General features: G+C 40.9%; 1 protein-coding gene across 1 annotated transcript in view; it reads right to left on the bottom strand.

Annotated features, from left to right (window-relative positions):
• Window positions 1–26618, bottom strand: part of UPF2 (UPF2 regulator of nonsense mediated mRNA decay) — a 132081-nt gene that overhangs the window by 43026 nt on the left and 62437 nt on the right. Inside the window, exons 9-14 of the mRNA XM_003930615.4 lie at window positions 24308–24416; window positions 13815–13928; window positions 11289–11405; window positions 7221–7406; window positions 3947–4150; window positions 2595–2870 (exon numbers count right to left, since the gene is read on the bottom strand). Coding sequence (XP_003930664.1) covers window positions 2595–2870; window positions 3947–4150; window positions 7221–7406; window positions 11289–11405; window positions 13815–13928; window positions 24308–24416 — 1006 coding nt within the window. The remainder of the gene's footprint in view (window positions 1–2594; window positions 2871–3946; window positions 4151–7220; window positions 7407–11288; window positions 11406–13814; window positions 13929–24307; window positions 24417–26618) is intronic.

The following is a 26618-nucleotide window of genomic DNA, read 5'->3' as shown; positions in this document are numbered from 1 at the left end:
TTGTTGTGATACATTTTCACTACTTTCTCTGTGCTACCTGCTTTGATTTTTGGAGTTAACAGTAGCTGAAGATATGGTTTTTGAAATACATAAAAATCACTAATCATCAACAAGCATTTATTGAACATCTACTGTGTACATGGCACTGTGCAGACACTTTCCCTCTCTACTGTAAGCCTGCTTCCCACATTCTATTTTATACTTCTTCTAATTCCTAAATTTACATAAACTGAAAGCACAGCCCAAGAATGTACTAGTATACGAGCAGGTATTCATCTGGGGGCTTTACTCTTCCTCTCCAGTTTGTTCCAGGTCTTTGCTACTCAAAATGTGGACCTCATCTGGGAGCTTATTGGAAATGCAGACTCTCAGGCCTTCCCGGAGACCAACTGAATCAGAATCCGCATCTTCACAATGTCCCCAGGGGACATGTATGCACAAGAAAGTTTAGAAGCACTGCTCCAAGGGATCCTTTCTTCCTGGCCTTCCAGTACTGAACTGTACACTCCATGTTGTGGATGGAACACAGAGACCACATCTCCCAGGCCTCACTCACTTCTGACTCCAATTTCTAGGTATGGCTCTGCTAAGCCTTTCAGTTTGTTAATCAATTTGGAAAATACTTTTGTCTCTTTTGCTCCTGAATATTTCTGAGTGTTTCTTTACTTTCAGCTTAAGATGTCAGAGTGAACCCAAATAAGGATTCTCTTCTGAAAAAGATTCTGCTTTGGGTGCTGGTATAACTGCCATTTTGTAACAAAACTCTGGCTTTTAATACAGTATCCAACTTAAGACAGTCCTTACATACAACAGGGACTCCAACCTGCAAGACCCTTTCCCCACTTTCTGCTCATTAATTCAGAAAATAAAGGAGTAGTAAGTTTCCTTCTATTGCAAAGGAATAGTGGGTAGGAGAAAGTTAACAGACTACAATTCCCTGAGACTATTAATCCCTGACTTAACACATGCCACCATGTGGATGTATTTTTATTACTCAAGTTGTAACATTAAACTTATCTTCCTCATTAATGGGTAAATGAAAATACTAACAACTGTGATTTTATAGAATCGAATGGTACTATCAGCACTTAGTAAAATTTAAAGCAACTGATAGTGAGTTGTTCACCCTAACCGGCACTTAGAAAATTCTATTTTATGGAAAATAGTAATTGGGCTCCAACTAATCAACTTACAAGTTAACTTCTGAAACATTAACTTTACAGAGGTTGTAGTACTGTCTCTGTATTTGTATATGAATTTAATTTATATTGTACTTGGTCTAAATCACAAGTTTACATAACTAACCAAAATTAAGATTTGGAAAAGACAAACCAAGAATTTATTAATAATGAACAAATACTTCTTTCTATACTAAAAATAACATATGTTCCTCAAAAGTGATAGGTTTTTTCCTTTAAAAAAAAATTAGGGGCCGGCACGGTGGCTCATACCAGTAATCCCAGCACTTTGGGAGGCCGAGGAGGGTGGATCACGAGGTAAAGAGATCAAGACCATACTGGTCAACATGGTGAAACCCCGCCTCTACTAAAAATATAAAAAATTAGCTGGGCATGGTGGCGCGTGCCTGTAATCCCAGCTACCCAGGAGGCTAAGGCAAGAGAATCACTTGAACCCAGGAGGCGGAGACTGCAGTGAGCCGAGATCACGCCATTGCACTCCAGCCTGGGTAACAAGAGTAAAACTCCGACTCAAAAAAAAAAAAAAAATTAGGCTGGGCACAGTGGCTCATGCCTGTATCCCAGCACTCTAGGAGGCTGAGGTGGGCAGATCACCTGAGGTCAGGAGTTTAAGACCAGCTTAACCAACATGGTAAAACCCCCTCTATCAAAAATACAAAAATTAGCTTAGTGTGGTGGTATATGCCTGCAATTCCAGGTACTCCAGAGACTCAGGTGGGAGAACTGCTTGAACCTGAGAGGTGGAGGTTGCAGTGAGCTGAGATTGCCACTGCACTCCAGCCTGGGTGACACAGCAAGACTCAGTCTCAAAACAAACAAAAAAATTAAATCTTTCAGAAACAAGAATTTGGGCTGGGAACAGTGGCCCACACCTACAATTGTAAAACTTTGGAAGGCTGAGGCAGGAGGTTTATTCGAGGCTAGTAGCTCAAGACCAACATGGCCAACATAGCAAGACTCCATCATTATTTAAAAAAAAGAAACAAGAATTTAAGATGTAAACCAGAATACAGCTGAGTGAAAACATCAACAAATATATTAAAAATCACAAGTAATTTAATGAATAAATTACTGTATTAAGTATCAGTCCATAAATTACTGAACCAAATTCAAACTGTACCAAAATAATTCCTTATCAATCATAAAAGTTACATGGATTGAGAATGTTTATATATTTCCTCATAGAAGAGAAAAAAAAGAAAAACAAAAAGAATGTTTACATAATAGAATCCAACATATATCTTTAAATTTCCAAAAGCATTCTTATACGAAGAATATAAACTATGAACATATATATGGTATATGAATACCATTAATGTTTCTTCTCTAATAGTTTTTTTTTAAACACATGCAATGAATTAAATGATGCCAAACTGAGTATTTCAGCTTACATACCTGAAAATACACAAGGAAACAATCAAGTTTTCGTTTACTGGAACCTCTGTCAAAGTATTGGCCACATGTGTCCAGAATAGTGCATACGAGTCTAATTCTGAAAAGATGCTCGGGTGGGTCCAGGGAACTTGGAGAGCCATCAGGGTTAACACCAAATGAAGTAAAAGAATACAGAGTTCTGAAAATAACAGCTGATTCCACCATTCGGTAATTATAAAGTTCTCCTAAGAACTTGGCGCTGCTGATACGCCTCTGATTAAATTTAGGTTGATTAACCTAAAAAAAAGACAAAAACAGAAATTTTCATTAAACAGGAGTAATATATATGAAAACAGGTTAAACTTGCCTCTGTAACTTGAAAATATCAATTACTGAAAGAACACTGAATAGAGAAACAACAGACCTTTTTTAATAAAGTGGCCAATTCTAGGTGTCCTTTTCTCTCTCTAGGAAATGGCTATCCTTAAAATGTTTTCATAAAAAGAACACGTTAGATGTTAAAGTTAGCTATCATTACATCAACTGTTTCTAAACTAATTAAAATGTAATTCTATTTTTGCTGCAATCAGTGAATTAACAAAACAATAAATCTGAGTTCTACAGAAAATGGAAAGCGTTAGGCCAGGTGCAGTGGCTCACAACTGCAGTCCCAGCACTTTGGGAGGCCGAGTTTGAGACCAGCCTGGCCAACATGGCAAAACCCCTTCTCTACTAAAAATAGAAAAAAAAATTAGTTAGGCATGGTGGCACACACCTGTAATCCCAGCTACTCGGGAAGCTGAGACAGAATTGCTTGAACCCAGGAGGTGGAGGTTGCAGTGAGTGGAGACTGTGCCACTGCACTCCAGCCTGGGTCACAGAGCAAGACTCTGTCTCAAAAACAAAGAAAAAGAGAGGAAAAGCTGGGTGTGGTGGCTCACGCCTGTAATCCCAATAATTCCAGGCTGAGAAAGGCAGATCATGAGGTCAGGAGTTCGAGACCAGCCTGGCCAACATGGTGAAACCCCGTCCCTACTAAAGTTACAAAAATTAGCTGGGCATGGTGGTCGGTGCCTGTAATCCCAGCTACTCAGGAGGCTATGGCAGGAGAATTGTTTGAAACTGGAAGGCGGAGGTTGCAGTGAGTCAAGATGGTGCCACTGCACTCCAGCCTGGGCTACAAGAGCAAAAATCCATCTCAAAAAAAAAAAAGAAAAGAAAAGAGGAAAGTATTTACAGAAAATTCTTATAAAATGACTATCAGCTTTTTCTAATAAATTTGCAGATTCTTACAACTTGAGGCTCAATAGTAACCTAGAAATAATAAATTCTCCACAAATTCCAATTTTGTGACATCAAAAAGTCTTGGTTACCTCCATTCCTAATCGAATATCTTCTAAAACTCCATCTACAACGTGGATCCCAACATCCTCTTGGTAGAGCACTAGTCCTGCTAAGAGGTTGGCTACACAGTGGATGCTATTGTATTTCACATTCCAGATGTTTATCATACAACAGATAACATAGTCCTTCACTTCTTGGTCCTGCCAGGGCAACTTTCGCATCTGTCTCAAAACCTAAATGAAGAAAATCTTGTTTAAATTACTAAGATAACTACACAGTAGTCTGACCAAATAATACATACATTTTTACAATGACTGTACACTCAGATAACTTTTGAAATAGAAAATACATTAGAAATCCTCCATCAGCCTCTTCAGAAATAGAAAAAACGGTATTTTCTAATTTTGATAAAATTTATTATCATCTTTCCCAAATCCTCCCATAGTGCCTTCAAATTTTCTAGAGTTTTCAGGTCTTCAATCTAGGTAACTGTACTCAGGTCACTGAAAGAAATATCCATAGGTAACTGTACTCAGGTCATTGAAAGAAATATCCAATCAGGAATTTGCAGTAGGTTTTTTTTTTCCACCAGACACAGTCTTACTCTGTCACCTATTCTGGAGTATAGTAGTGCAATCTCAGCTCACTACAACCACCTCCTCCATGGCTCAAACAATCCTCCCACCTCAGTCTCCCAAATAGGTGGGACTACAGGCACATAATAGCATGCCTATCGAATTTTTGCATTTTCTGTAGAGGCAGGATCTCCCTATGTTGCCCAGGCTGGTCTCAAAACCCTGACCTCAAATGATCTCACCATACCCAACCTGGAGTAGGTCTTTAAAAACAGAAACGGGCCAGGTGCAGTGACTCACACCTGTAATCCCAGCATTTTGAGAGGCCAAGGTGGCGGATCATCTGAGGTCAGAAGTTTGTGACCAGCCTGGCCAACATGGCAAAACCCCAACTCTACCAAAAATACAAAAATTAGCCAAGCATGGTGGCAGGTGCCTCTAATCCCACCTATTAGGGAGACTGAGGCAGAAAAATTGCTTGAACCAGGAGGCAGAGGCTACAGTGAGCTGAGACTGTGTCACCGCATTCCAGCCTGGGTGACAGAGTGAGAGTCCGTCTCAAACCAAAACCGAATGTTTATGAAAAAATAACATGTTCTCTTTTGTGCATAATTTGACATAAATAATCTCACTTTCTTTCTTTCTTTCTTTATATATATATATTTTTAGACAGGGTCTTGGTCTGTCACCCAGGCTGTGGTACAGTGGCATGATCTCAGCTCATTACTCCAACTCCAGGGTTGAAGCAATTCTTGTGCCTCAGCCTCTCAAATAGTTGAGATTACAGGCATGCACCGACACACCTGGATAATTTTTATATTTTTCGTAGAGATGGGGGTTTTGCCATGTTGGCCAGGCTAGTCTCGAATTCCTGGCCTTAAGTGATCTGCCCACCCTGGCCTCCCAAAGTGCTGGGATTACAGGCATGAGCCACTGTGCCAGTCAATAATCTCACTTAAAAAAAAACCATCAATCTCCAACAAATAAATAAACCCAAAGTCAGCTGGCAAAAACATCCTTTAAGGGATTCCTTAAGGGATCTTTCCACTGAAGCTGGTATGAGAAGTTGTTTATCCGTTCTACACTTTTCAAACTTTTAACCAATTCCAAAACTTTTTTTTTAAATTTTTTTTTTTTTTTGAGACAGAGTTTTACTCTTGTTGCCCAGGCTGTAGTGCAATGAGGCAATCTCTGCTCACCGCAACCTCCACCTCCAGGGTTCAAGCGATTCTCCTTCCTGAGCCTCCTAAGTAGCCAGGATTACAGGCATGCACGACCATACCCGGCTAATTTTGTTTTTTGTTTTTTGTTTTTTTTTTAGCAGAGACGGGGTTTCTCCATGTTGGTCAGGCTGGTCTCAAATTCCTGACTTCAAGCTGGGCGCAGTGGCTCAAGCCTGTAATCCCAGCACTTTGGGAGGCCGAGGCGGGTGGATCACAAGGTCGAGAGATCGAGACCATCCTGGTCAACATGGTGAAACCCCGTCTCTACTAAAAATACAAAAAACTAGCTGGGCATGGTGGCGTGTGCCTGTAATCCCAGCTACTTAGGAGGCTGAGGCAGGAGAATTGCCTGAGCCCAGGAGGCGGAGGTTGCGGTGAGCCGAGATCGCGCCATTGCACTCCAGCCTGGGTAACAAGAGCGAAACTCCGTCTCAAAAAAAAAAAAAAAAAAATTCCTGACTTCAGGTGATCCACCCACCTCATCCTCCCAAAGTGCTGAGATACAGGCATGAGCCACCATGCCTGGCCCAAAAATACTGTAAACAACTACTGCCTCTGACTAAGAAAGCTGGTTTCAATTTTCAAAGCTGCAACATTGTTCCTATTACCTTCCATCTTAAAAAGAAAAAAATTCTACACTGTATTATATGTCAAGTTGCAGAGTTCACCAAGAAATGTTTTGCTCAACATATCTTACTTAAAAGCGAAGTTTCTAACATGGTAACTACAATTATTAAGAAAATAAGTCAGTGATTATTCACCTTCTCTGGAAATTAACGGTTGTTGAGAATCTAAAGAAAGCACCAGACCCTGTTTCCAGAAAAATACAAATAGCCACCATCAAAATTATGAGATTTCAGAGGGATCATGGGTCTACTAAAGGTTAGGATCCCCTGTACTGATGCAAAATATTTAAGTACAAATTCATTATGGAATACTAGAGAGAAAGTAATAATTTCAAATATATATATAAAATCAAAATTTACTAGAATTACTATTTCAATTAGAACAAAAAGTTATCATAAAAGGAAAACAAAGCGGGGCGTGATGGCTCACGCCTATAATCCCAGCACTATGGGAGGCTGAGACAGGCAGATCACGAGGTCGGGAGATCAAGACCCCATCTGGCTAACATGGTGAAACCCTGTCTCTACTAAAAATACAAAAAATTAGCCAGATGGACATGGTGGCGTGCACCTGTAATCCCAGCTACTCGGGAGGCTGATGCAGGAGAATCACTTGAGAAGCGGAGGCTGCAGTGAGCCAAGATTGCACCACTGTACTCCCAGCCTGGGCAACAGAGTGAGACTGTCTAAATAAAAGGAAAACAAAACCTATGTCCCAAATATTATGTCTCATCATAAGAATTCCTTCTCAGGATAACTTCCACAGAGTTGACTGTAAAAGAACTTGAGCTCTACCCCGCCTTCTCCTAGACTCTCCATGAGCTTAGCACTACCACAAATCCCACATTAACTATTATTGCATGATTTCATAAGATTTACCTTCTCAGTGGTAACCTTAGAGAGATCCTTGTACAAAAGTTTGCGGACATATTCCTGGAGAGGAGGACGTTTCTTTTTCACAGTTTTTTCAGCTGGAGGCGGGTTGCAGTAGTAATATGCGTTCTCTACCATTGTGACGTATCTTGCATCAAGATGCATTGCTTGTTTCTTTCTCATCATTTGCTCCTGAAATAAAAAGTCCAAATTAATCAAACCTTTCCGCCGGGCGCAGTGGCTCAAGCCTGTAATCCCAGCACTTTGGGAGGCTGAGGCGGGTGGCTCACGAGGTCAAGAGATCGAGACCATCCTGGTCAACATGGTGAAACCCCGTCTCTACTACAGATACAAAAAAAAATTAGCTGGGCATGGTGGCGCGTGCCTGTAATCCCAGCTACTCAGGAGGCTGAGGCAGGAGAATTGCCTGAACCCAGGAGGCGGAGGTTGCCTTGAGCCAAGATCGCACCATTGCACTCCGGCTTGGGTAACAAGAGCGAAACTCTGTCTCAAAAAAAAAAAAAAAAAAAAAAATGGCAAAGAAAGGGCCGGGTACTGTGGCTTAGGCCTATAATCCCAGCACTTTGGGAGAGTGAGACGGCAGGATCACCTGAGCCCAGGAGTTTAAGACCAGCTTGGCCAACACAGTGAAATGCCATCTCTACAAAAGATACAAAATTAGCCAAGTGTGATGGCACACACCTGTAGTCCCAGCTACTTGGGAGGCTGAGGTGGGTAGACAGCTTGGACCCAGTAGGTGGAGGCTACAATAAGCCATGACTGCCACTGCACTCCAGCCTGGGCAAGAGCAAGACCCTGTCTCTTAAAAAAAAAAAAGAAAGAAAGAAGGAAAAAAACACACAGGGAGGTGTGGGTGGTGAGACGAAAACAATTGCTGGGCATATCGAAGAGCATGTAAGCACACTAACTGTTACATTACTTATCATGTTTAGGACGTACTAGTCCCTGACGACTTAAGCCTTTGGCTTCACCCAATAAAATAAGAGAACTTTGCTACAAAAGTAACTTCTTTCATAACTTTGCCAAAAAACATGAACTTTAAGGAAACCAAGGCTCAACTATAAAAGTGAATGACATTAAGGACTAAACATATAAATAAAGGACTGACTCTGGCTGGTCCAAGTACAACTAAGAATTCATTCTCAAGGATTCTATGTTGTATCAGATACCTGACATGTCTGTACAAAAAACTACAAGTCCCCGTGGTCTTAGGATGTGCCTAGGGTTGCTTAGTATCAGCTCAGAGGAGGTAACTATCAAATACAGATCTAGTCACTCACTATCTACTTCAGAATTTCTCAGCCTCAGCACTACTGACATTTTGAATCGGATAATTTGCTGTGAGGGACTATTCTGTGCATTGTAGGATGTTTTGCAGCCACTCTGGCCTCTACCCACTAGATGCCAGTTGAGAACCAATGACAGGTTAAAGATCTTTAAACAGTACTCCTAATTCTTAAAACAGCATCATACCAAGCATTAAGATTAAGTCATTTAGAAAAACATCTGCTGGATGCAGTGGCTCAAGCCTATAATCCTAGCAACTCAGGAAGCAAGGTGAGAGGGTTTCCTGAGACTAGGAGTTTGAGACCAGCCTGGGCATCAAAGTGAGACCCCATCTCTACATTAAAATAAACTAAATTTAAAAAACAGCAGGGCACAGTAGCAGGTACCTGTAGTCCCAGCTACTCGGGAGGCCGAGGCAGGAGGATTGAGTAAGCCCTACAGTAAACTATTATCATGTCACTGCACTCCAGCCTGGGTGACATAGTGAGACCCCATCTCTAAAATAAAAAATAACAGAATAAAAGAAAAATAGCCGGGTGCGGTGGCTCAAGCCTGTAATCCCAGCACTTTGGGAGGCCGAGGCGGGTGGATCACGAGGTCGAGAGATCGAGACCATCCTGGTCAACATGGTGAAACCCCGTCTCTACTAAAAGTGCAAAAAATTAGCTGGGCATGGTGGCACGTGCCTGTAATCCCAGCTACTCAGGAGGCTGAGGCAGGAGAATTGCCTGAACCCAGGAGGCGGAGGTTGCGGTGAGCCGAGATCGCGCCATTGCACTCCAGCCTGGGTAACAAGGGCGAAACTCCATCTCAAAAAAAAAAAAAAAAAGAAAAAGAAAAAGAAAGTAAAAAATTAAGCCAGGCATGGTGCTGTCCACTGTCATCCCAGCTACTCAGGAAACTGAGGTGAGAGGACTGCTTGAGGACTGCCTGAAGCCAGGAGTTCAAGGCTGCAGTGAGCTATGATCATGCCACTGCACTCCAGCCTGGAAGACAACCTTAAGACCTTATCTCTTAAAACAAAAACAAAAAACAAAACAGAAAGAAAGTAAAGTAGCCAGTGGCTGATGCCTGTAATCCCTACACTTTGGGAGGCCAAGACAACAGGATTGCTTGAGGCCAGGAGTTCAAGAACAGTCCTGGCAACACAGTGAGACCCTGTCTCTACAAAATAAAAAAATCAGCCAGGCTTGGTGGTGTGCACCCATAGTCCCAGTTACTCGGGAGCTGAGACGGAAGAAACACTTGAGCCCAGGAGCTGGAGGCCACAGTAAGCTATAATCACACCACTGCAGTCCAGCCTGGGCAACAGCAGGAGACCCTGTCTCAAAAAAATTTTTTAAATAAATTACCTGGTACTTATTAGTGTTATGCACTATGGCAGGTGCAGGAAACTCATCATTGAACAGACATAATTCCTACTTTCAAGAAGCTTAATAGTCTGGTGTCAGAAGATAGAATAAAGTAAACAAATAAATCAACTACTATTCTTTTCAATAATAACTGCAACTGTAGTATAAACAGTAAGTATGAGATGCTAAACAACAGGGAACCCACTTTAGTTCAGGTGGGTTAGGGAAGCCTTTTCTGAGAAAGTGACATTTAAACTAGGATCTGAAGGATGACAAGGAGTGAAGAACCACAGGAAGAGCACACATGCAGAGGCCCGAGAAGAAAGCAAGCCAGATATGGACAGAACAGGCCAGTGTTCCCGGCAGGGAGCAGCGGAAGAGGAACAGGAGGGAGGGGCCAGGTAATAGAGAGCACTGTGCAACAAGGTGAAAAGGCTGAGTTTAAGTGTGCAGAGGGAAATAACTGACGAGCCCAAGCAGTGCTGTGGACTGGGGTGCTGGGTGGTGGTGGATTTCAAGTTCTGTGTGTATGGGAGCTTTTTTTTTTTTCCACTGTCATATACGTAGCACCTAAAACAGTGCCTAACAGATGCAATTCATATTTAACAATGCAAGAGTAAATGAATGAATTTTTTAAAATACATTCACTCTTTCCTATGGACTGCTTTTCTATCCGTGTAAATCATCATATACTAGGAGAAAGTTTTACTATTTATAAGTTGAACTGTGGGTATACCAAGTTTGATAACTTTCTCCTGCCTGTCTCCTAGAATTTCTACAGTGCACTGACTGTAGCTAAGCTCCTATACTGACACATCTCTGTATTGTAACCAGTGAATGCCTGTTAAATATTCAGTCTTCCAAACAGACAAGAAAACACTTCCATGTTTAACAGAACTAGAGATTTAATGATCACACCCTCTAAGTTCTACAGCTCTCCAGGGATGGCAACTCCTATGTATGGGATGTTCCAGTTTAGGTAGAAATGTTTGTATTCAAATGATTGAATAAGATAACCAGCACTGGTCAGTATTTTTGTTTGTTTGTTTGTTTGTTTTTTGAGGCGGAGTTTTGCTCTTTTTACCCAGGCCGGAGTGCAATGGTGCGATCTCGGCTCACTGCAACCTCTGCCTCCTGGGTTCAGGCAATTATCCTGCCTCAGCCTCCTGAGTAGCCGGGATTACAGGCATGCGCCACCATGCCCAGCTAATTTTTTGTATTTTTAGTAGAGACAGGGTTTCACCATATTGACCAGGATGGTCTCGATCTCTTGACCTCGTGATCCACCCACCTCGGCCTCCCAAAGTGCTGGGATTACAGGCGTGAGCCACCGCAACCGGCCAGTATTTTTAACCTCTGAAGCACAGGTAAATCAAAAAACCTCTCACTCTTACCAGGATCCTCAAGCCCTTACCAAAAGTACACTGGTCCTCAGGTGAGATTCTGGAGATCTGAAAAGAAACCGCCCACACGTCTCTAGCAGGGTGCATGCCATTTCAATATGGTGATGAGAGAAGTCTGACAGAAGCATCTGCAACAGGAAGAATGATGAAAACTACAAAGGCAACTCTTCAATCCTAGTAGAGGAAGAAATTATCATACATCTAATGTGCGTAACAACTTTTAAAACGTCAATGTAAAAAACAGAAGTGAGTCTACCCAGGTTCACTGCTGGGCTTCTTATGCGTTCTACCATTAATTTTTATTGAAAAATTTCAATATATTTAATATCTTTCACTGAAAGATACATGGAAGTAATGTCAAAGTCCTTTCTGTTTATTATTAGATGTTATGTATTTAAACACATGCCACGTACACAGCAGACATTTTCTCAATGCCTTTTGTTTTGGACTATGTATTTCCCAAAATTGTCACTTATGCCTATTTTCTAAACTAATACATACAGATTGAGACATTTAATAACTTGGTTTATATTGTATCATTTAATAACTTGTTTTTTTTGGCTTACTAGGAATATTTTTTCATGTCCTTTTTTGTCCTATGGATGATTTATAAAGTACATAGTACTACACAATAGGAACTAGATTAAAACTTACTTGATTCTTATTTATCATCCAAATTGTCTCCCATTTCTTGCTACAGGTTAAGTATCGTTATCTGAAATGTCTGGGATCAAAAATGTTTCTGATTTCAAATTTTTTCAGATTTTGGAATATAGTATTTGCACATATATGAGACAGCCTAAGGATGGGACCCAAATTTAAATACAAAATTGATTTGTGTCATATAACCTTACAAACATAGCTTGAAGGCAATTTTATATAATACTTTATATCTTTTACATGAAATAAAGTTTTGACTGTGATTTGTCACCTGAGGTCAGGTGTGGTGTTTACCATGTGTCATTGTATCAGTACTCAAAAAGTTTTGAATTGGTCGGGCGCGGTGGCTCACGCCTATAATCCCAGCACTTTGGGAGGCCGAGGCGGGTGGATCACGAGGTCAAGAGATCGAGACCATCCTGGTCAGTATGGTGAAACCCCGTCTCTACTAAAAATACAAAAATTAGCCGGGCGCGGTGGCTCAAGCCTGTAATCCCAGCACTTTGGGAGGCCGAGGTGGGTGGATCACGAGGTCAAGAGATCGAGACCATCCTGGTCAACATGGTGAAACCCCGTCTCTACTAAAAATACAAAAAATTAGCTGGGCATGGTGGCGCGTGCCTGTAATCCCAGCTACTCAGGAGAATGAGGCAGGAGAATTGCCTGAGCCCAGGAGGCGGAGGTTGCGGTGAGCCGAGATCGCGCCATTGCACTCCAGCCTGGGTAACAAGAGTGAAACTCCGTCTCAAAAAAAAAAAAAAAAAAAATACAAAAATTAGCTGGGCATGGTGGCGCGTGCCAGTAGTCCCAGCTACTCGGGAGGCTGAGGCAGGAGAATTGCTTGAACCCAGGAGGCAGAGGTTGCGGTGAGCCGAGATCGTGCCATTGCACTCCAGCCTGGGTAACAACAGCGAAACTCTGTCTCAAAAAAAAAAAAAAAAAGTTCTGAATTTTGGAGCATTTTGGATTAGGAATGCCTCAATGTGTATTATAAAAATGGTGGGACACACATAATTGTAGAGAAATCTGTGCACATATTTATGATTATTTCCTTAAAATGAATTCCTAGGAAAGAAATTTCTGTTTAAAAAAATGAATATTCTTCCTTCATATTTTTGATCTCCTGACCTTGTGATCTGCCCGCCTCGGCCTCCCAAAGTGCTGGGATTACAAGCATGAGCCACCTGGCCTGGTTGCTTTCTTTTTATTAGCATTTGCATAGCATATTTTCCCCATCTTCTTATTTAACTTTTCTCATTTTCATATTTAAGTGTAGCTCTGTGGTAGATAGCTCCTAGCAGCTATTTTAATCAAGTTTTATTTATTTGTTTGTTTATTTACTTATTTACTGAGACGAGGTCTTGCTTTGTCATCCGGAGTGCAGTGGGGTGATCTCGGCTCACTGAAACCTCTGCCTCTCAGATTCAAGCAATTCTCCTGCCTCAGCCTCCAGAGTAGGTGGGATTACAGGTGCACACCACCATGCCTGACTAATTTTTGTATTTTCACTAGAGACAGGGTTTCACCATGTTGGTCAAGCTGGTCTTGAACTCCTAACCTCTTGATCCACCCACCACGGCCTCCCAAAGTGCTGGGTTTACAGGTGTGAGCCACCAGGCCCAGCCCAAGTTTTATATTTTTAAGGCTTTTACTTGATGTATTTTGTCCTGTCAGGTTTCATGAAATTACTGGTAGGACTGCATGAGTATCTAAGATCTGAGTGTTTTGTATTGTGCACACCTGTTTATTACTTTTTCTTCCTTTCTTGGTCTTCTTTTGGATTAAGTAAATATTAAATTATTTCACATTATCCACCACTTATAACTAAAACTTAAAATTGTTTTCAATTAAAAACAATCAAATAATTCAGCACTGACCTTTAAACAATGTAGTGTGTCATTTTTGGTGAACATCTTAAATTTAGTTAGTTCTCCAATAAAACGAACAGTTTTATTCTTTGTTTCAATATTGATCTGGTCCTTTTTTCGTACCTAAAAATTAAGAGAAAAAAGATAATGCTTAATCAACATTTTGAATCTCTGTGATAAAAACTATTATTTTAATGCATCTGGATTCACTCCTGATTTTTTTTTTTTTTTTTTTTTGAGACGGAGTTTTGCTATTGGTGCCCACACTGGAGTGCAATGGCGTGATCTTGGCTCACTGCAACTCCTCCTCCTGAGTTCAAGTGATTCTCCTGCTTCAGCCTCCCAAGTAGCTGGGATTACAGGTGCACGCCACCACCCCAGCTAATTTTTTGTATTTTTAGTAGAGAAGGGTTTTCAACATGTTGTCCAAGCTGGTCTCAAACTCCAGACCTCAGGTGATCCAACCGCCTTGGCTTCCCAAAGTGCTGGGATTACAGGTGTGAGCTAACTTGCCCAGCCGACTCTAGATATTTTTAACACGTATGAGTAAACTTTCTTGCTATAGGCTTCCTGAGTAATCACAGCTACTGGGGAGGCTGAGGCAGGAGAACTGCTTGAACCCGAGGCAGTGAGGTTGCAGTGAGCTGAGATCGTGCCATTGCACTCCAGTCTAGGCGACAAGAGCAAGACTTTATTTCAAAAAAAAAAAAAAAAAAAAAATTTCTTGCCATATTCAGACTACTATAAGTTAAAGGAAAATTTGCTTTGTATAACACCGGTCCCAGGATGTGCTCTGCAAAACAGTTCCATGGCCAAGCAATTTAGAGAAAAAAATTACTTTTACCAGGCCTAATAAGGCCCTTAAGAAAGGAAAACTTTAAGTCAATGTTTTTCAGATTTATTTGGCAACACAAACTCCTTTTTCAAATGGTAGCCATTATCAGTTAACATCCCATTAAAGTAATACTATAAGGAACACACTTCAGGAAATGCTGCTTTAAAAATATGAATGCCAAGTACTCACCTAAGCAAAACTGGTATTAAGGCTTAGTATATTGTAACTATAAACTAAGCTGCATTTTTATTATAAATTCATTACAATAAAAGAGCCAATATAATCACTGTCCTTTTTTATCACCAGTCCTGGCTGTATGTCAAAGTTTAGGGTCTTTGCAAATGTAAGTCCTCTAGTTAGGCACAAATTTCAAGAAATTTCAGATGCAACAAAATCCCACTGCAACAGTACAATGCAAACAGACAAACCAAGATAATTGGATTTAACCTCAGAATTCCATTTTCATTAGAAAACCAAACCTACAGTCTAGATAACTTTTATTTGAACAGCAGTGACCATAATGTAGTGCCATGAATTAGTTTAGCACCTCCTTTTCTTGTTTTCTGAGACAGTCTCACTGTCACCTAGGCTGGAGTGTAGTGGCATGATCTTAGCTCACTTCAACCTCCACCTCCTGGGTTAAAGAGAGTCTTGTGCCTCAGCCTCCTGAGTAGCTGGGATTACAGCTGTGCACCAACATGCCTGGCTAAATTATTGTATTTTTAGTAGAGATGGGGTTTCACCATGTTGGCCAGGATGGGCTTGATCTCCTGACCTCGTGATCCTCCTGCCTTGGCCTTCCAAAGTCCTGGGATTACAGGTGTGAGCCAGTGCACCCAGTCTGTCACTTTATTTTATTTTGAGACAGAGTCTTGCTCTGTCACTAGGCGCCAGGCTGGAGTGCAGTGGCACAATCTCGGCTCACTGCAACCTCTGCCTCCCGGGTTCAAGCAATTCTCCTGCCTCGGCCTCTGAGGGGCTAGGACTACAGACATGCGCCACCATGCCCAGCTAATTTTTATATTTTAGTAGAGACAGGGTTTCACTATTTTGGCCAGGATGGTCTCAATCTCTTGACCTCGTGATCCGCCCACCTCAGCCTCCCAAAGTGCTGGGATTACAGGTGTGAGCCACCGTGCCCAGTTGTCATTTTAATTTTTAAGGACCTGCTTTCTGTCACAAGCAGAGGTAGGAGGTATTTAGACTTTTTTGATTTTTACTAATTTTTTTCAAATGTCCTTTGTAAACACTGTCGAGTGATAATTTTTAAACAAAACCATGTTTATTCACTTAAAAACTCAGCAAACTACAAGCTCATTATAACTCAAGTTAATCTAAAGGATCAACAAAACTATATTAATGAAAAACAAAATCACAAAAATTCAACTTGAACATAGACCTTTTTTTTTTTCTTCCCTGAGACAGAGTGTCACATTGTGCCCAGGCTGGAGTGCACCGATGCAATCTCCACTCACTGTAACCTCTGCCTCCCACATTCAAATGATCCTCCCAGATCAGCCTCCTGAGTAGCTGAATTGCAGGTGTGCGCCACTGTGCCCAACTAATTTTTTTAGTTTTAGTAGAGATGGAGTTTTGTCATGTTGCCCAGGCTGGTCTCAAACTCCTGGCCTCAAGCAATCCATCCATCTCGGCCTCCCAAAATGGTGGAATTACAGGCGTGAGCCACAACAATTGGCCTAGAACTTTTTTTTAAATGACATCATTTAAGCATACAAAATAGTTTTGCAATTAGAGACAACTATAAAATAGAACTATATTCTCATTTTTAATACAAAACAAAATGATACTGAATAAACTTGACTGCTTTCAGCCTTGTAATTTAGAAAGTAGCACAGCTTTCATAAAGAAAGAACCTTTCACATATAAATGTTTCATAGGTATGCATATGAAAAACTCCTCTTATTAATTTACTTTCCTTTCTGAGCTTCAAGGAGTGGACTATGAACCAGTTTTGCTGGATTCTAATCCCAGCACTATCACTTACACTTACTGCCTGTTACCTAACCTGTGTCTCAACGTCCTTATCTGTAAAATGGACCTAACAGAGTTGCTGTGACTCTTAAATAAGCTAATACAAGTAAAGCACATAAAATAATGCTTGGGGCCGGGCGTGGTGGCTCAAGCCTGTAATCCCAGCACTTTGGGAGGCCGAGGCGGGTGGATCACGAGGTCGAGAGATCGAGACCATCCTGGTCAACATGGTGAAACCCCATCTCTACTAAAAATACAAAAAATTAGCTGGGCATGGTGGCGCGTGCCTGTAATCCCAGCTACTCAGGAGGCAGAGGCAGGAGAACTGCCTGAACCCAGGAGGCGGAGGTTGCGGTGAGCCGAGATCGCGCCATTGCACTCCAGCCTGGGTAACAAGAGTGAAACTCCCCCTCAAAAAAAAATAAAAAATAAAAAATAAAAAATAATAATGCTTGGGACCAGTAACGGTTCAATAAATATCAGCTATAACTAATTTTATCCCTCTTTGTATATATGTATCTCTAATACATGCACACTAAATAAATGTTTGCTGAATAAACAAATAATTGAAAAGCTTAATATACATACTGCGGTGACATGAAAGAGCAAAATTTCTAGAGTCTGAATGTCTGTGCTCTGAAGATCACTTTGTAGGATATATTATCTTGAGCAAGTCATATAAATTCCCTGAGCCTGTCTGCCCACTTGGTAAAGTAAGGATAATGATGATGATGGTAGTGGCTACACTTCAATTGATACTAAGCAATTAATGTACAGGACAGAAAATAATACATAAAATATAATTCATCCATGAAAAACGATAGAGGAAAAAAGGTAAAAATAAAACTAAAGAACAAAAAAACCACCAAAATGTTAAGTCTGCTGTTAATAAAACCGGTATTTATATTTCCTTTTTTTTTGACTTTAAAAATTTTCTAAATTACACTGATCTTGTGTCTTTGTTTGGGAAAACATATAAGAAAGCATGTACAAAACTATCTACTGAAACTGGCAGGGCATGGTGGCTCACACCTGTGATCCTAGAACTTTGGGAGGCCAAGGCAAGAGGATCACTTGAGGTCAAGAGTCTGAGACCAGCCTGGTCAACATGGTGAAACCCTGTCCCTATTAAAAATACAAAAATTAGCCAGGCATGGTGGCATATGCCTGTAATCTCAGCTACTTGGGAGGCTGAGGCACAAGAATTGCTTGAACCTGGGAGGGGGAGGTTTCATTGTGCCAAGATCATGCCACTGCACTCCAGCATGGGTGACAGAGTGAGACTCCATCTCAAAAAGCAGAAAACTATATATTAAAAGTAAATCTTTAGGATGAGTAGAGTTGAGATATACACATAGCTATTTTTAAATCTCCTTGGATGATGTCAAATGCATATCCTCTTCATCAACCGCTATGGAGCATCACAGTATTCTAAGCATTACTAAGCATTCTAGTTTTCTTTTCTCTTTCTTTTTTTTTTTTTTAAGAGATGGGGTTTCTTCATGTTGGTCAGGCTGGTCTCGAACTCCTGACCTCAGGTGATCCACCTGCCTTGGCCTCCCAAAGTGCTGGGATTACAGGCGTGAGCCACCGCACCCGGTCTCTAGTTTTCAAAACATGTTAACATGCTGTATCATCCACTTCATATATTGACATTAATTCTAATTATTCTGAAATATTATAAAGGTTAAGGAGGTAAGATCTAATAAAAATGACAAAATTAGGCCAGGCACAGTGGCTCACGCCTGTAATCCCAGCACTTTGGGAGGTCGAGGCAGGTGGATCACGAGGTCAAGAGATCGATACCATCCTGGTCAACATGGTGAAACCCCGTCTCTACTAAAAATATAAAAAATTAGCTGGACATGGTGGCACGTGCCTGTAATCTCAGCTACTCAGGAGGCTGAGGCAGGAGAATTGCCTGAACCCAGGAGGCGGAGGTTGCGGTGAGCTGAGATCGCGCCATTGCACTCCAGCCTGGGTAACAAGAGCGAAACTCCGTCTCAAAAAAAAAAAAAAAAAAAAAAAAAGACAAAATTATAGAACATTTAAATGAAGCATTACATATCAATGATCTCACTCCCTCATTTTCAGATGAGAAAACTGAAGGCTTTTCAAAGGCTGCAACTTGTAGAAATGACTAACATTGTTACTTCTCATTCAGTATTTTTCACTCTCATTTCTTAAATCCTTATGATCAAAAATATGTCAAAACACTTCTGCATGAATTAACAGTGTAACATTTTCTATATATTTATAGTTCAATAATGCCTCTTGTAAGATTTTATTTATATAATCAATCATCCATAGCAAAAATGTGGCTTGCAACTCTGCTAGACAGCTAAAATTTAGATTAATTTAATAACAAAGTTTGTATATACTAATTAAAACTCTTCAGGTAGGGCGCAGTGTATCATGCCTACCATCTTTGGGATGGTCAAGGCAGGCGGATCAGCCTGGCCAACAGGATGAAACCCTGTGTCTGCCAGAAGTACAAAAATTAGCCAGATGTGGTAGTGTGTGCCTGTAGTCCAGCTATTTGGGAGACTGAGGCAGGAGAATCGTTTGAACCTGGGAGGCTGAAGTTACAGTGAGCCAAGATCGCGCTACTGCACTCCAGACTGGGCAACAGAGTAAGACTCCGTCTCAAACAAACAAACAAACAACAACAACAACAAAAAGCTCCTCAGATAAATGCACACACATGAACTGTAAGGATTTCCTAAGGCTATCATTTACTACTTTCTTGCAGCAAGAACCCACTGTTGTATCAAGCTGGCCCCTCTAGAAAGGCCAAGTAGATATTCACCCAAATAGAGATTTTTCTGTCCTCCATAATTTGCTCATTTTATTTTACATGAAGTTTACTAACTCATTCACCAAACTTTTATGAAAACCTACTGTAGGCTAAACATAAAATTAGCACTAACTCTATATATAAGTAAATTTACCTTGATATAAAACTTTTTAAATACTTTTAAGTAGAGTGCATGACTATTTACCTACTTGGAGTAGGGAGAGGAACTGGAAATTCTATTTATATGCTTTATCTCACAAGTTTCCATTTGTTTTTGTATGGCTTATAATGCACATAAATATTTGGTACATTGCCAAGGTATATAATTTTAAAATAAATATACCTATGGGGGATATGTAGTCAACTTATTTTAATAAAGAAACTTAATCAAAAAGTTGGGAGCTGGGCCAGGGGCGGTGGCTCAAGCCTGTAATCCCAGCACTTTGGGAGGCCAAGGCGGGTGAATCACGAGGTCAAGAGATCCAGACTATCCTGGTCAACATGGTGAAACCCCGTCTCTACTAAAAATACAAAAAATTAGCTGGGCATGGTGGCGCGTGCCTGTAATCCTGGCTACTCAGGAGGCTGAGGCAGGAGAAGTTCTTGAACCCAGGAGGCGGAGGTTGCGGTGAGCCGAGATCGCACCATTGCACTCCTGCCTGGGTAACAAGAGTGAAACTCCATCTCAAAAAAAAAAAAAAAAAAAAAAAATTGGGAGATGATTAATTTTTAAAACATCAGTGACTGTAATTTGATTATGTTAAATAAAAGTTGTCTCCCTAGGCAGGAATCGTGACATGCGCCTGTCGTCCCAGTTACTTGTAAGGCTGAAACAGGAGGACTGCTTGAGTCCCAGACGTTTGAGGCTGCAGTGAGCTATCACCGTGCCACTGCACTTTGCACTTCACCCTGGGTGACAGAGTAAGATCCCATCTCTTAAAACAAAACTCAAAAAAAAAAGTTGTCCCCTCCATCACTAAAGAAGTAGGCCATACTGAAAATTTAGAGAACACAGAAAACTAGAACGGAAAACAGTCCTCATATTCCCACCATCCAAAGACTGCTACTTAAATACTGACATGTAATTGTTTTCTCTTCTGCACTTTCTAAGCATTTTAACTGTAAGTTTATTATATGTAAGATTTTATTCTTGCTTTTGAATAAAAAGCAAGAATAAGCATTTTCTGATTCAAAAATTTCTTTTATTTTTTTTTGAGATAGAGTTGTCACCCAGGCTGAAGTACAATGGCACGATCTCGGCTCACTGCAACCTCCACCTCCTGGGTTCAAGCGATTCTCCTGCCTCGGCTTCCCAAGTAGCTGATTACAGGCACACACCACACCTGGCTAATTTTTATTATCTTTAGTAGAGATGGGGTTTCACCATGTTGGTCAGGCTGGTCTTGAACTTCTGACCTCAGGTGATCCACCCGCCTCCGCCTCCCAAAGCACTGGGATTACAGGCATGAGCCACCATACCCAGCCATAAAAATGTTTTTGTAAACATCAACTCTAATGGCTCTCCGTCATTTCAGCACTGTGATTATATGGCCATTTTATTATCCACAGCTGGGCTTTCAGATGACCCTGTTTTCCCTGATATTGTGAATCACACTTTTTTGGTACATAGATTTGTTTACTTAGGACATGTCCTTGGAGTTGTCCAATGTATGAATGCGTCTAGGGCTCTTGATATCTAGTGCCAAATTGCTTCACCATATTCCCACCTGACGTAGCTGAGAACGTTGGTTTCTCATTTCTATTACCTGTACTAATCGTCAGTTAAATTAGCAAACCCACTGTTTTAACTAGGATTTCCTTAACTGCCAAATTTCATATGGCCCTGTTAACCAGCTTAATTTCTCAACTGAGGTTCTTAGTGGTGAAAACATATTAGACCACAGCAATATACTGGATCTAGGTAGAAGACAGAGACAGGAAAACTGGGTTAAAAAGCCACCATCGTAACTCCAGCCATGGAAAATGAAAGGGGCAGGAGGTATAAAGAGGAGATGACAGATTTGAATTGTTTTAGAAAACAGTATCAAAGAATTTAGTCAACAATGGCTCCTAAACGTCTAGGTGCAAAAGCAGAGGTATTTATCTTGTAGTTGGATAAAATACCCTGTAAATTTACAGGGAAAATACAGAAGTAGATTCAATGAAGTAAAAGACATTTTTAAGAAGAAAAAAATAAATTTGGTTTGGGGACAAATTTAGCTCAGAGTACATGAAAACTTTCTAAGTATCATGAGAGAGGTTCTGGCAAGAGATATATATTTGGGGTTGTTGAGAAATAGATGTGAATTAAAGGCCAGGTAAATGCATCCCACTAAAAAGGAGGCTGAAGAAAGAAAGCTGAGCCAATCCCAACAAAGAAACTCGGCTGGAAAAAAAGGTGAAGGAGATGGAGAATAGTAACACAAGTAAGAACCAGGAGAAAATGGTGGAATGGAAGGTATAATTATTAAAATCACATTTATGTGCAGGTACTATATGAGGAGCTATATGTGCATTATTTCATTCAATCTTTAAGAACAATCCTATTTTAAAAGATGCAAATACTATCCCCACTTCGTAGACACGGAAACCAAGGTTTAGAACACTGAAGTAAGATGGTCAAAGATACAACACTAGCATGTGGTGGAGCCAGAGGCAGGTTTCCTAAAACGCAGGAGAGTGGCAATTTCGAGTTTGCAGAGACATCAACTAATAGGCAACTGTAAAAACACTGGTGGTCTCTGCCAGGGTGCTACTATGATGGTGAATCAAAGGGTAAATGTTAGGAGAAACAGAGATAAGTAGACTGCAAAACATTGCAATAAGAAGGAATGAAAGAATAGTTGCAGAGGGTGGGGGAATGCTGCGAAAAGGTGTTTGTTGCTGTCATTTTGATTTAAAGATGTGAGTGGTGAGCATATTTCTGGCCTAATAGAAAATCGTTAGCAAAGTCTACAGATTTGCGGGTAGGAAGGCCAGATCCTGGAGGAAGCAGACGGTGATCAAGTATGCAGAATGCTCTTTCTTCTCTCCTCTGAGAACAGCGGTTCCCAAAGTGTGCTCCTGGAGTTCTGGTATTCTTCCTTCGTAATGAAGCACTGTAACAGTAACAATAAAAATGCCAATTCCCCAACTCTCACCCCAAGTTTCAAATAAGAGCGAGTACACATAGAATTTTCTACAAGTTTTTCACCAATAGCACTAATTATGCTTGATCCAGCCACTTGTGTTTTTTTGGTTTTTGTTTTTGAGTCTTGCTCTGTCACCCAGGCTGGAGTGCAGTGGCACGATCTCGACTCACTGCAACCTCCGCCTCCTGGGTTCAAGCAATTCTCCTACTTCAGCCTCCCGAGTAGTAGGGATTACAGGCATGCGTCACCACGTCTGGCTAATTTTTAAAATATTTTTAGTAGAGATGGAGTTTCACCATATTGGCCAGGCTGAATTCATACTGTCCACTATTAAAACAGTTCCCTGTTTGTACAATGGGATTAAACATATCAACAAGAATATCACGGCTTCTGATGTATCTGTCTCTGAACCAGCAGCATTTATCAAAGTGTGTTCTTTGAGGGATTCCATATTGACGCCCCGCCAGGAGATTCACAGAGCACATTACCATATTAATGCTTTGAAGATTCTTACAACAAAACAAAACAAACCATTTAACTTTTTGAGTTCAGTGTTTCTAACCTCTAAACACAGAAACCTTTCTTTATGTACTACGACATATGAAAATCTGAAAAACACTTGAGCAAAAGTTGGCCCAGAAACATCTTAACCACAAATCTCATAAGAAGAAGTGTTTATAGACCACTCTCCTCTGCAAGAGAGTCTCTCCTTCTTCTGCACTCAAAGCGCCCACTGTCCAACAATTCACTTGGCAATTCAGCATGCGATTCCTTGCAGCTATTGCATCTAAGGATTAATTTTTATTTCATTCTTGCTGTTGTATTTAAACCTTGTGTCCTCAACTACATTGTGAGTTCCTGACGTTGGGAACTGTGTCTGTTCTTCTGGGTGCTTGGCAATACTACTGACTGGTGCACAGTGAGCGAGAGAAAGCATGTGCAGACATCCTGCACACGCTTTGGGCAACTTATCATAAAGTGAAATTTTGTAAACACCACTTTTCCATTGGCTAACGACACTTGAATTTCACGTTTTTTCACAGTCTACCAATATCCACTTTCAGTCACCTCGGGTGGTATCACTTCCCCACTATCAGACCTGTATTTGAAGCAACAGCACTTCCAGGAAATAACTGGGTAACATGGGTTGGGAGAACCACTAACACATAGTCTGTTCGTACTTCTAGGGCTGGAGGGGAAGGAAGGCTGTCTGGTAACAAGCTCCTCTTATTTCCCAGGATGATCTTTAAAAAACTCACCATAATCCAAGGTAAAATTTCTTAAGCAAGAATCAAAGAAACATGGGGTATGGCAGCACTCGCTAATATTAATGAATATTAATGGAAACTTGCAGACTCCACACACTTGGAACCTAGCACCTAACGCAGCATATCCTATGTGGCACCACACCCTGACTCACAGTGGCCAATTATGTTTCTGCTGGAAACAACAATGAAGGCTCTGGCTGTCTGGACCTTGGAGAATTGTTTCTACTTTACAAAAGCAAAAAGTGCAGTTCCTGCAATGGGGGAACAAGGTAGCAGCTCAACCCCTACTAGAATATCACTGATCAATTTCAGGCTTTGTTAAGTAAATAACATTTCAAGCATTTAGAATGCCACGAATTCTAAACTGTTATACCACTATCAAATTTCAAGAATATGCTTACCAACAGTTACATTCTTAAAGAAGCCTCACTCAACTTTTAAGAATATATATATTACAAAATAAATGCTTAAATACATACATGAAATCTGAAATCCCCCCTCAGCATGGAACAAAGATCCTCTGCTACATCAGACATGCAGGGATGCAAAGTAGCAACCAATCTTGCATAAAATGGTAGCAAATCCAACCTGCAAAAGTTATATGTGATATGTGTCAAAGGAAAGACATATCAAAAATCATTCATTCTAAAATTTCAACTTTTTCAGATGTATTCACACATTAAAGATTTTAAAACTAATAATCATACAGTCATGCCTATTTATTGCCATCATAAAAAAGTGTCTGAAAATTCAGTGAGCCTTCTGAAATTTTATTAATAATTGGGCATTTTCCATTCCATAAATTTATTGCGCATCTGTAATTTTACTAAGTATGTAATTTTGATAAAATATGAAACATCACACACACCAAAAAAACCAGTACGTTTTGACATGGCTTAAATTTTTACTCACACAATTACTGAGAAACTGCATTATTTATAAATCTCAAGGTAACTTCTTTAGTGCAAGACAAAAGCCTTTCAAGCCATTTCCTTCATTTACTGCAGGTTAAGTTATTTGGACACCTCAAGGTCTAAAGTAAAAAGGTAATCAATAGGCCAGGAGCAGTGGCTCACGCCTGTTAATCCCAGCACTTTGGGAGGCCAAGGCAGGCAGATCTCGAGGTCATGAGATAGAGACTATCCTGGCTAACATGGTGAATCCCCACCTCTATATTTTTCATTTATCTCAGGGTAAGTTATTTGAAAACCTCAAGGTCTAAAGTAAAAAGGTAATCAACAGGCTGGGTGCAGTGGCTCATGCCTGTAATTCCAGTACTAGGGGAGGTCAAGGCAGGTGGATTACAAGGTCAGGAGTCAGAGACTATCCTGGCTAACACGGTGAAACCCCGTCTCTACGGAAAATACAAAAAAGTAACCAGGCGTGTTGGCATGTGTCTGTAGTCCCAGCTATTTAGGAGGCTGAGGCAGGAGAATCCCAAGAACCTGGGAGGGGGAGGTTGCAATGAGCTGTGACCATGCCACTGCACTCCAGTCTGGGTGAGAGAGTGAGACTCCATCTCAGTAAATGTGTATGTGTGCATGTGCGTGTGCATGTGTGTCTCCACAGAGAGCGAGATTCCATCTCAGTAAATGTGTATGTGTGTGTGTGTGTGTGTGTGTGTGTGTGTGTGTGTATCTGTCTGTCTACACAGAGAGGGAGACTTCATCTCAGTAAATGTGTGTGTGTGGGGGGGTGGTAATCGGTAACTGAAAAAGCCTTTAGGAAGGCAAAACAGTATTACACAATCCATACACTAACATGTATTTCACTTACTACAGAACCCACTCAGATCCCCCGACTTTTTTTTTTTTTTTTTTTTTTTTTTGAGCCAGAGTTTTGCTCTTGTTGCCCAGGCTGCAGTGCAGTGACACAATCTTGGCTCACTGCAACCTCCACCTCCTGGGCTCAAGTCAGTCTCCTGCCTCAGCCTCCTGGATAGCTGGGATTACAGGCATGCGCCAACATGCCCAGCTAATTTTGTATTTTTAGTAGAGATGGGTTTTCTCCATGTTGGTCAGGCTGGTCTCGAACTCCTGATCTCAGGTGATCCACCTGCCTCGGCCTCCCAAAATGCGGGGATTACAAGCGTGAGCCACACACCTGGCCAGCATCTTAATTTGGACAGTAAATGGCAAATATGTGGCACTCACACTGCCACCTTCTTCCATTGTCAGAGCACTCTTTCCCATTACAAGGGAATGAAGCTCTAGAATCCTGCTTAACACGGCACTCCAGGTGGCCACAACTAGTTGGAATCAACACACAACCTAAAATTTATTTTCCATTCTTGCCACAGATGTTATTTTATAAAACCTGATTACTCAATGATTCAACACTCAGCAGATAAGACTCCGAGGATCAGAAGTAGTGAAGAACTGATAAACGCGGCTATACCGACAGCAGCAAGTAACAGAACTGACAGTGAGAAAGGAAGCTAAAAACTATAAAAATCAGACATAAGAGCTTAAAAACTAGGACAGCTTAAAGCCAATTGGAACAGAAACAAATAATTATACAAGTCTTAATTATCGCTGAGTGGAGGCCAGGCACGATGGCTCACGCCTATAATCCCAGCACTTTGAGAGGCCAAGGCTGGTGGATCACCTGAGGTCAGCTCACTGCAACCTCTACCTTCCAGGTTCTCCTGACTCAGTAGGAGTAGCTAGAACTACAGTTGCCTGCTATAGCGCCCGGCTAATTTTTGTATTTTTAATAGAGACAGGGTTTCACCGTGAATTCCTGATCTCAAGTGCTCCGCCCACCTCGGCTTCCCAAAGTGCTGGGATT

This window comes from Saimiri boliviensis, chromosome 8 (genome assembly GCF_048565385.1).
Source record: "Saimiri boliviensis isolate mSaiBol1 chromosome 8, mSaiBol1.pri, whole genome shotgun sequence".
In the NCBI taxonomy this organism is placed as follows: Eukaryota; Metazoa; Chordata; class Mammalia; order Primates; family Cebidae; genus Saimiri; species Saimiri boliviensis.
Note: the sequence above shows the minus strand (reverse complement) of the source record. Positions and strands in the feature narration are given on the sequence as shown.